Raw genomic sequence first — 12368 nt, 5'->3', positions numbered from 1 at the left:
TCCGTAAAAATATTATTTTTGTTGGAATTAATTTGTATGTGATATTTTGTTGCTCGTGTTGCCAATGAACAGCTATTTGTCCAGATTATTTAACCAAGAAAGAATTTTATCAACACGTGTAAAGTATGGAAAAGATACCATGGCAAGCAACTGAGAGGCTGATTACGCACATGAGAAGCTTCTTTCAATGCTTTTCCCATGGAGAATTAATCTTTCTTTCTTGTCCTGTAATAAGTAATGTTAACTCCATTAATTATTTTAAAAAAAAATCTAATAATGAAGCTCAAAACCATTCCATAAATATGAAACTTAAATCCTCTGCATCTGACTCTCCAGGAACTGAATAAAAATGACATTTCATGTATCAGTAGTCATGTATAAACTTGAATGTGACTAGAGGTCAAATACGGAACTTGAGAATTTTTAACTGTAGGTTTCAAAATTTTTCATACTCTGTTAGGCGTGCTTGTGCCGGATGAAGCTCTGATCACTTGAACCGAAAACAACTGATAGCATTGAACTTTGTTGCTCTGGAAGAAGCCAGTAAATCTGCATCTGATATTTGGCTTCATATTCAAACTGATTTGTGGAGAACTCAAAAGGGTTACAGTTATTAGAAATTTTTTATTTTTCTTCCATGAAAGCTGGGGAAATATCACGATTCCTGTCACCTATGCTACTGAAAACAAGTTTTCTGTAAGGATTTAGCTGCCCGAAGAATCCGCTTTCCTTTGCATCTGTATTCATTACGTTTCGTAATGGATGGTATCACAAAATGAATTTCAGGATGCTTGCTTAGTAACTATGTCAATAACTGCATTTTGTGAATAAACTTCTTAATCCTAGCTATAAAAACCAAGAGAATTAACATGACAGTAGCCCAAGTGAAACAGAAAGCCATAAACAGTGTATCAATAGAAGTATACCTTGACAAACTCTAGAAATTTTGGTGGCCTGCTTAGGGATTCAAGAAGTAAGCCGATATGCTTGAACTTGCTCTTTTTCCATGGACTCCAAACCTGGAAATTGTCCAATATCATGTCCTTCGAGCGACTGAAAGTCTTTGTGTAAACTGACAGCAAATTCCTCAGGACAAACTCCACTTCCTAAATAGTCTGCAATCTACATGGACCAATTACGTTATTTATATAAGAATAATCAAGCTTCAAGCTAACGTTGTTGAAACTTGTCTGATATTTCAATCTGATTGAAGCCAATCTACAAATTATAGATGTCCATATAGGGATAGAATGGTTGTCTTAGATTTATTTTATTTTATTTTTTTATATCAACCATGAAATATATAGTTACATGCACAAAATAAAACCAAGTAAGCAAATGACAATCATATTCTTGCTTACATGATTGGCAAGAGCCATGCCACTCAATGCAGCTGACTCTACGCTTGAACCCAACAGCCAATCCCCACATGTACCGGAAGTGTCTTAGATTTATTTTATTTTTTTATATCAACCATGAAATATATAGTTACATGCACAAAATAAAACCAAATAAGCAAATGAAAATCATATTTTTGCTTACATGATTGGCAAGAGCCATGCCACTCAATGCAGCTGACTCTACGCTTGAACCCAACAGCCAATCCCCACATGTACCGGCCCTTCCATGAGGATCAAAGATACATGGAATACTTGGAGTATTAGTAGAGCTGCACCCTACACATTCCCCCCCCCCCCCCCCCCCCCCCCCCCCCCCAAAAAAAAAAAAAGATATATAAATAAACAAATAACTAATTCATCACAGAGGAACTATTGTCTTAATTATGAAATTCTCAAGTTGTTTTATATGTTTAATAAATTGGAATGACATGTTCCATGTTTTTTTCAAATGAGCATAACAGGAAAATAGAACTAGGACCATACACAAGTCCACACAATAACTTGTCAAGCTTGTCCAAATCAACCACTCATTCTAAACCAACACCAACAGCAAATAGTTACAGGTCAAGTAGGTTACAAGGATCCAAATTGGACATGATAAAAAAATGAAATTACAAGGTCATGTCCTTAAAAGTGGAGTCTTACCATAACTGGACTCGAGAATAAATGGGCTTCTGAAGTGAACCTTTCGGTCGGCTAAGTGCAGCTTCAACACCCTCGAGCATACCTGTTTTCACCTTCTCTGTTGTTGCAGTTGGGATATTTTCCTAATAAATGATTTAAAAAAATCATTAAAAATCTTGCAGAAAGCCTAAATTGCAACATATACGTATCTACACAGCACCAAAGTTCGGTGTAAAATTGAAATGTCATATTGATTCAAGTATAAAAGGGAACATAAATATGCACAAAAAGACAGAACTTATTGCAGCCTTGTTTCTATAGCTTGGAGTTCAAGCTGAAGCATGAATTGATTCAAATAGAGGTCTAGGCAATTGGTTAAAAAGTGTGCCAATGCTATTATATTATCATGTGTAAGCAAGTACTTTAAGCAAGACCCACATTTATATACAAACTGACCTGTGGAACCTTGTTTCGTTTTCCGTAAGCTGCGGTGCTGAAGAAGGTCCAACAGTGAGGAGCATCACTCTGAGAATTCAAAAGTTTTGCTGAGCTATTTGCCATCCACGAGACAGAATCAACACCTTTCACAAAGGCGCCTTCAAATGTTGATGCACTGCCCAGTGGGAGGGGGTCCTCAAATGCAGCAAGAAGGGGCCATATAGAACTTAGTTCCAGCCTCTACAAACCAGGCAAATGCATTATGACTCTTCAAAATAATTAGAATTGGCCAATACTGAATAAAACATAGGCTAGATAATATTAAAAGAACTGAATATTTCAATGCATATACCTTCATTTGTCTAGCTATTTGAGGTAAGCCAGATGAACCAAGCAACCGGTTTGCACATTTTCCTATCATTACATGAAGGAACTATTATTACAAAGCTAAGCCAAAATGTAAACAGGAAAAGACATAGGCAATCAACAGTCGAAAGAGTAAGCAAATAAACATAACCTCGACTTCTGGATCTAGAAACCTAATCTGGTTGTTAAATTTATATAGATATTTTTTAACTCTTCCATAACAACCTACGTAATACTCAACGGCCCTTGAATGCATGACACAGCTTGAAAGTCTGGCTCATCTTATTCTAACCTAACTAATAGCCATTCAATACCAGTCTTCCAGTTGATTAAATTTACAAGTTGCTCTTAATCTTACTTCTAATCTAGCCATCATTTTCTCCAAATTGACAGTGAAAATCAGTATGAAATTCTATGAAGTTTTCAGCGCTTTTTGAAGTCCTAGTATCCCAGAAAACATAAGAACTCAGCGAACTACAAAGTCATATAATGTAACACTAATGCTGCGTTTACTTTTTGGATTGGAGTGAGAATCCTGAGGAGTGGGAATCCTTGGATTAGGAGTGTGGAGTGGGAGTGGGAGTAGGGTGTTTACTTAGACTAAATGAAAGTATGGATTGTTAATCAGAATCCCAATTATTGTTTACTTTGTCTTGGATTGAGAGTAAATTATTTTAAATTATAATTTTATCCTTATGTACAGAATCATAATTTGTAATTAAAAAATTAATAAAAAATATATTTAGAAAATAAAATAAAAATTTTATTATATTTATAAATTAATAATAATTACTAATATTCTTAATTATGTGAATCATAATTTTTTATTAATTTAAATTTAAATTATGTGAATAAAAATTATTAATAATAGCAACACAAATGAAATATTATTATTGATAATATAGTACAAAATTAATATTTTTTTAGAATAAAATATTTATTATTATTAATTAAATAAATAATTAATATTTATTAAAATTAATGTTTAATATTATTAATTTAAATATAATATTTATTTATTTTTATTTTATTAAATTTAATAAAATAAATATGATATAATTATTATTTTTAATAAATATGATATTATTTATTTTATTAAATATTATTTATTTATTTTAATTTTAATTATAATGATAAAATGGGAAGAGGAGGGAGTGGATTCCCACTCCCACCTCCCCCCATGGGAGTGGGAATCCCACTCCCCACTCCAAAATTGAGTGGGACCCACGGATTCCCACTCCCACTCCCCTCTTTTTTAAGGTAAGTAAACACTGGAGTGGGAGGAATCCACACTCCACACTCCCACTCCAACAAGTAAACACTACCTAAATGCATTCTAAGGGTATTCCAGGATGGTTAGGGAGAGGGACCCCTTCCATAGGAGTTTGGATTTGGGTAGGGCTTCGCTGTAATGAACCAGATTATTTGCCATTCCTAATCCACTGTAATGATAGAGAGTAAAATCAGAAATATAGATATATTTTTTTCCAATAGCAAAGCCAATTGTCACATTCATGCAACTGCAAAAAACAATAACCTGCATTTTTGGAATGCAAATGTAAGACTATAACAATCCACAGAGAGAGAAAACGAGAAAGGATAGCAGCACTGAATCACCCTTATGAGCAATAACAACCACGTCAAACTGCCCACGTAGTTTCACATTCTCGCTCAAGTGCCACATCCCGTTAAATAGCTCAAGATTACTTATCCAGCAAGGTCTCACTATGCTAAACATAGAGGTCTGCAACAAGAATCAAAATGAATTAAGCCAAGGCATGAGGGACAGAGGAACTTATTTACTTGATTTAAAAGTAAAGGTATGCCATTTAAGATGTTGTATATAACTAACTCCAACTCACTATGAATAATCCATTATCCATATATGGAGCCTGTTACATCACAGGAATTGTAGTCATCATACAGCGGTGCAAAATGTTCATGCTGGTTATTCTTTTCGTCAGTTATGATCATTATCGGCACATTTCATTAAGTATAGTCATGCAGCCTAAGCAGTTAAAATCATGTGACCATGTAATTATAGCTTTTAGTTTCATATACTCTTATCTTCGTTCTCTGGTCGAACCTCAACGGTATAATGATTTTGGGACTTTGAATACCCAGGCAGCAATACTACCTTCTTCAAAACAATAATTCGGTTTTTTTACCATTGTGATTTAATTAGACAATTTTCCCCTTTTAATGCAAAGAAGCATGATAGAATCAGCAAGAAAAGAAAACAAAAGCAAAACAAAGATTTGCCACCTGGGCCAATAAAGAGTCTGCAAGAGGGCGCATCCCATTAACACCAATGTATTTTGGAGGTGAAGAAGGAAATGGAGTGAATTGGCCACCCACTTCAAGCTCTCCAATCACACCTTCCATGGTTGCACCAGACCTCTCTCCAACCAACCATCAACCAACTCACGAAACCGAGAATCATTCACAGTAAAGAATTGAGCAGCATGATCAAATATCAGTGGTTGAGGACCTATCATTCTGGTTCCCATTCTTCTTCCCAAGCCATGATTCCCCTGATATAGCAAAGCACGGTGTTAAGAATACATAAATGTGGTTGACTAAAATATTTGATAAACCCCCACTTATATTTAGCAGCTAATGTTTTAATTTCATTCGTCAACAAATGCGGATCAAAAGTCACAATACCTCAACTCCAAAACATGCTTATAATCAAAATTCGATGCATAACAACACATGCTAGACCGTTAACAGCACATTTTTCAATCACCATTACACGAGCGTATGCTCTCAAATACAAACACAACCTAACCATATTAAACAGATAATTGAATTGGCCACCCACTTCAAGCTCTCCAATCAGAAACACAAAAGTACAGAAAAAAAAAAACCAAGAAACCAGACGAATGACAAACCGTGTCAAAAACAGTGGACTTGACACCTCTCTTATCCCAACTCAGAGCACAAGCGAGACCGGCCATGCCTCCACCAATAATCCCCACACGCGGGTCACTGGAGACAGGTGCAGTGAACGTGACTTGCTCTTGAGCGAATGTTTTCTTATCGAGCTGACCTTCTCGAGCTGCCATACGACGATCTTCTGCGGTTTCTTGAAGTGGGTTTTTTAGCATTGGCGTTGTTGGGTTTTGGTTGAGAAGAAGTTGCTTCAATGGTTGAAGTTAGTGTCTTTGCTTTTGAGAGTCTTGAGGATTTTGGGCGTTTAAGGGGTTGACGAATCAGAGAAGATGAAGGTGCAGAGGAAATTAAAGTGGTCATCATTTACTGGTAGTTTTATTCGTTATAATCTTGTTCCTTATCCTACGTTTTATACTTGATTCTGCCCTGCTCTCTGATTTATCTTGTTACGACATAATTTGATATCTAATTTATTTTCACTAAATAATTTAGACTGAAATATGTGTGTAAATTGTAATAATTTTGAAAAAAGAAATAGAAAGAAAAGTTCAATGCCACATACAATATACACTTCTCCAAATATTAGTAGAAACATATTTTCAAGTTAATGACCCACAGACCTTTTGATTATACTACTAAGTGTATGTACCTAGATACCGAATAGATTTTAGATTATAATATGTGAAAATTGTAACAATTGAAGGGGGAAAAAAAACAGTTCAATGCTGTCCAATATATATAATATACATTTGGGATAAATAGTTGTTTCACTTGTTTTGTTTTTTGTCTTTGAAATTTGTATTAGCCACACATATTAAACAAATTACACTGCAAGTGCATGAACATATAAAACCATATTTGGTTTGCAAACTATTAGAAGCTGCAAGTGATAATTGAAAGCAGATACTCAGAAGGGTAGCCTCTCAATAAAAGAAGTCCAGAATATTGAACCTGCAGCAACAAAGTTTGATTTAAGATACAAGGATCATAAAATTGTGATGCGTAGATCAAAATTAGAAGAAAGAATGTCCACAGAATCTTGATACAACTCGTATACATGTACAAAAGATTTCAAAAACTGCCACTCTCAAGTTCATTACTATTGCTTGAGCTAACAATATGTCAGATGAAACAACAATTTAGTCCATGTTAACTGCTTAGTACGAACTCCACCACTTCCTAAATAATCTGCAATCGATGTAGATCACATTATTTATATATGAATAATCAAGCTTCCAGCTTATTTTTTAAATTCCTTCCCTGATATCTCAAACTAAATTGATGCCAAGTATAAAAGTTCATGTTTAAATGCCCCCATATAGGAATATAAATGTTGTGTTATAGATCACTTTACTTGATACTAATTGTTGATCATCACACACACACACACACACGCAGAGCTATAGGACTTTGATCAGGTGGGCGATATATCTCGCTCTCCAAAAGCGTGTGAGAGAGAGCCGTGCAGTAGGAAGCAAAAAGCTGCACAGCTCTCTTCAAGATGAGGCTGATCATGTTGGATCTTGGAGAGCGAGATCGCCTACCTGATCAGATCTCATTATATATATATATATATATACACACACACACACACACATACACACACTAATCCAAGAATTTTGGATTGTATTAGAGTTCAGGATGTGTTTACAAAACTGTAAACAAACTTTTATAATGTTGTAAACCAGGTTTATAACACTGTAGAACAATGAAAAATGAATGTCAAGTCCCAGACTTATTAGAAGCTATATAAGTATAGCCAATGAGCTAATGAAAATCATATAATTTTCTTACATGATCAGCAAGAGCCATGCCAGTTAAGGCTGCTGACTCGCCGGCTCTAAACTTGAACCCACAGCCAATTGCCAAATATACCATCCCTTCCATGGGGATAAAGATACATGGCATACTCGGAGTATTAGTCGGAAGAGCCGCATCTGCACCCGAAAACACAATCCCAAAAAAGACAAATCAAACTAAGTCATTGCAAAGGAACGCAGTTTTCATAAATTTCTAGGCTAATCATGATTGTTTAGAAAACTTTAATGAAACTCTCAAATTATTTCAAATATTTAAGAAATTGGAATCACATGTTCCATTTCGTTTTTCAGATGAGCATAACCAGACTATCCAAATCGGCCACTCTTTTTGAAGCTAAACTGCAATATAAATCTATACTGTAAAATTGAAATATCATATTGATTCAAAATATAAGGCGGAAAATCAAGCTAATATTATTTCCAAGACAAAAAGTGCACATAAAACTGACCTCATTGCGGCCTGTTTCAACAGCTTGGGATTTCAAGCTGAAGTGTGAATCTATTCTACCATGCTAGTGCTCTCAGCAATTGGTTAAAAAGTGCATGAAAGTAAACATATATGTATTTATGAACCTTAATTCGCTTTCCGTACCCCCTCACTAATTATCAGAAATCAAATAGCATTATCGTAAGAACTGAAAAAATATTCACACAGATAAGGACATCAACCCATTATTGTAAGAACTAAAAATGGCATCAGAACATCAACTCAAACATTACTATTTCACAAACATCTTCAGATGTCTGCAATAAGATAAAACGACGATTGCAGACACAGTACATCAGAGATACTTAAGAAAATGCACCTTCAAAGTTGCTTCTCTCTTCCTCCAAAGCTTTGTGCTTTTGCTCTAATTTAGTACAAAACTAGAAGATGGAAATGACAAGAAGATACAAAAACATTATTTAGATAACACATTTGAAAATAAATTTTATATTTAATTATTTGATAAATGAAAAATACCTCCTCCTGTTTCCTAGCACGTTCAGAACATCCAAATTTTGGAGCCATTCCAACAATTACCTTGTGTATAGATGCTGCCATTCTATGTATATCAAAGCCAACAATAGTTAAAAGCACACTAAAATAAGAAACAAAGGATTCGAATTCATCAAAAAGCTTCTCGTTATCAAGTTGCGATAGCTTCTGTGATTCGGGGGTGAGTTTCCAAAAGAAATTGCAGAATATCAAAGACTAGCAACAACTTAAAATCCATAATTTGTGCAACATTGATCATTGCAAACAAGATCAAGATGATTTTGAATTCCCATCAGACTTCACGCACCATACAAATTGCTTATTCAGTTAGCTAGATATTCTTTTTGAAGTTAAAGCAAATAGGATAACAAGATTACAGATCTATGAGCTACGGATTTCCCCATGCTGCACCAGGGAAGCAAAACAAAACAAAGGCTATGATGTAGAGCAGTTCCAATGAAATCAAGCATACAGACTGAATCAAGAAGGCATATAGTGGGAAAAGATTCCTAACACGAAAATAAAACGAAAATATAGTAAAGTGATTAAGATTTTTTTAAAAATTTTTCTTGAACAGATCTAAGGAAACCTACAATTTAATGCAAGAAAAACTATTTTTAGGTAACTTTATAAGGTACAAACTCCATTGGTTGAATTTGTTATCTATTTGCTAGGTAAAGTTGCCCGACTCCTTACAAATAGTTGGAATTCTTTTGCCTCTTCAGACCACCAATTATATTGGCTGTAGTTAATGTCAAGTTTCTCGTTAAGTTCATTGATCCTTCAACTTAATAATAAAGAATAGCAGCATTCACAATTTATCCAATTGAGGATTTAAGTTACCTGTGAAGTCTTCTTTAGCATAGGGGACTGCGCATTATTGCTATCAGCTGCAGTTTCAGTCCCACCATGTCTAGTTGTGCCTGAAGCACGTTTTTCAGTTGCCAGAGCAAAGGGCTGTAGGACAGTGAGACTTGTACGCACATTAGCAGGACCACGAGATTTAGATGGAGAGTTTGACTTTTGCACTTCCGGCTAGTCATTTGTGTCATCAGTTACATCAACATCAAAATTTTTACATTCCACATCAAGTTCATCTTGTTTCTCATTACAATTTTTGAACGAGATTTCTTCAGTGCATTCTTTCACCTTGTAGTCCTTTAGATCAACATTGTCTTCTGAGATTTTTCGAGCCACGTGAACTTTATCACAAGATGCATCATTTGAATTCGGTACAACTCCATTTGACTTCTTATCCATGTGTACATCTGTGAGTTCCCTCCCTATCACCCTGCACTATAATTTCACATTTATAGTATGACGATGCAACAAGGATTTTAGAAAAAAGATTAGCCCACTCCAAACGAATGTCGTTTGTTGATTTCAGCTAGAGTGTGGTGTCCTTTGCATTGAGCTGTTAACCACAAAATCATTGTTGTTGGACTTCCAAATCAACGCCACATATATATGCTACAAACCAAACCTATTGATATTATTTATCAGTAACACACATTGTTCTTTACCAAATAAATGTATGCTATTATATTCTTCATGTACCTCATGACATAATAGCCTCACTCCATGTTGTCCGGTTGTTGCTATGTCTATTCACAGTTAAAAACCAAAAAGTTAATTACAAATTACATTTGTGTTAGTAAAAGTAGTAGCCACACCGCATTCAGGTAAGGTAATTTATTTTACCTCCACAAATCTCATCTTAGATATATATTGTGAACAGTGTCATGGCGTTGTATGAAAAACTACAAGAGTATCTCCAAAATACATTGAAGAAACCTAAAATATGAATGGTATCGAATGGAAAGGAAACATATGCTTTAAGGATCTGGTCTAAATTAGGATTAGGATTGCCCTTTCGGGATCCAAATAGAACATTTCCTTTTTCACCACATCAATAATCCAATGGAAGCTAAGAAGGGGGGCAAAAAAAGTAGAAGAAGAATAAAGCATGAATTATGAAACACATGCTAAAATAGATGAAGACAGATCAGAACACTAAATTGGAATTTAAAATTAACGAACCTGGGTTACATGGTATGAATATGACTTGTCCAGTTTGGGCATTTTTCAATTAACATACCTGAGGTTATTCTCATAATTCTCTGAATAAACTAGAAGAGCATGTCATGTCAGTTTAAATAGGAATGTGACTATTTTTCACTCAAGGAAAGCTCTATGAATTGTCTCAAATCCTATTACTGTTTGTATTGTATTCCTCGAAGAACATGCTTTTAAGACCAGCTCCTGACCATTTGCTTTCTTTCAATAAGCTTCATATGCCAAATGCAAGACTTAAAAGATACATCCATTAAGGAAATAGGACGGTTACAAGGACAGTCCTATTCCTGTAGGCTCAAAGGAAATTTTATTCAGTATGCCACAAACCAAATGTCATTGCAGTTAATGTAGCAATGGCATTCAAATAGCAATAATAATATACTAAGCGTACGTAATTACCCTACAACTTTTTTCCACCTAACAAATAATATCAAAATTGCTATGATTTGTATCCTAATGACCAAATTGCACATTTATATTTTGAAATAGTGATTATCAAAAACTGAATAGCATAATCAAACAAATTTCGACGCTAACAATTGAAAAAAACCTATGTAGTGTTATTGAATGTACCCCCACCTATACCTTCATGTGAGTGGAGTATTGAGTACCTTAGGGGACTCTGACCCAATTAAGATTTAAGCGCAGCTGTCCAATACTCTGTTACTTATTCTTAAAGATAAGAGATTCGTTATAATAGTGATGTAAGTTGCATCAATCGCGGAGTTCACATTAAACAAATACAAAATTGTATTAGATGAACTACTCTAGTTTGCTTGGTTTACCTATGTGATTGTCATTATATAGGTAATCAAAGTCCATCCTTAAAATTGGAAAAAGGAAAAAAAAAAAATTTAACGCACACAATATCATTTAACACAACTGAAATTACTGGTTCTTAAAAAAAGAAATAATAATAATAATAATAAGAAGAAGAAGAAGAAGAAGAAGAAGGAAATAGACAAAGGTCTTATTTTAATTATTAATATTATTACACACAAAACTCCCAGACAAACCAAAGAAAGAAAATAAAAGGAAGAAGTACAACATAGTAAATTGGAACATCTGCTCTGGAGTTCTCCAGTACTAGTCCAGAGTTTATTTCCAATTTTCAAACAGACAAACAAAACACTCATACAAAAACGACACAACAAGGAGAACACGATATAGGAAATACCATATTCCAAACACACCAGCTTAATTATTAGTTAGGAGTCGTCGCCAGTAAGCTCATCGCAAGCGAACTTGCAACCTGCCAGGAGACAAGCTTCAGCCAAACCTCCGAGCAACCTTGATTTTAATATCTTTTCTTTCTTTTTCTTGCCATCCTTCGATGGCTTCTTCTTGAACGTGACCGTCAGGACCCCGGGATCATCCATGGAGGTCTCAAACCCATCCGGGTTCACACCATGCGGCAATACGAAGCTCTCGCAGGAGCCTCCTTCCTTTTTCTCGTTCAGCTGCTGGCCTATTATAAGAAATTGTCGATCTACGACGCCGACGACGAGATCTTCTTTCTTCGTTTCTGCTGAAAGACCCGCTTTGGAGTGGATAACTCCGTTGGCTTCTTTATCATCAGGCTCAAGCCAGCCCATGGGGGCCATGTCGCAGGAGCTTTTTACGGTACTACATGAAAGCTTACTATTGATGGGCATAAGTTTTTTGAAACGGACAGTAAGGAGCCCCGTCTGATCCATTGAGGTCTCGAAGCTATCCGGGTTGAGACCTACTGGCAAGTTGACATACATACCAAAGTATTGATTGAGAGAG

At 35.2% G+C, this 12368-nt stretch overlaps 1 protein-coding gene across 1 annotated transcript; it reads right to left on the bottom strand.

The window, feature by feature from the left end:
* LOC102606805 (uncharacterized) lies at positions 1-10069 on the bottom strand. Its single transcript, XM_052432212.1, is given in 15 exon segments — positions 1-225; positions 453-737; positions 927-1122; positions 1543-1659; positions 1661-1676; positions 2046-2167; positions 2481-2702; positions 2815-2876; positions 4446-4572; positions 5094-5209; positions 5212-5362; positions 5723-5875; positions 5877-6674; positions 7518-8410; positions 8508-10069. Coding segments are annotated over 11 exon segments (1449 nt in total). The 5' UTR covers positions 6084-6674; positions 7518-8410; positions 8508-10069; the 3' UTR covers positions 1-225; positions 453-737; positions 927-966.
* Positions 10070-12368: the final 2299 nt, after the last annotated feature.

Source organism: Citrus sinensis, chromosome 8 (genome assembly GCF_022201045.2).
Source record: "Citrus sinensis cultivar Valencia sweet orange chromosome 8, DVS_A1.0, whole genome shotgun sequence".
Taxonomy (NCBI): Eukaryota; Viridiplantae; Streptophyta; class Magnoliopsida; order Sapindales; family Rutaceae; genus Citrus; species Citrus sinensis.
This window is presented reverse-complemented; position numbering and strand designations above follow the sequence as displayed.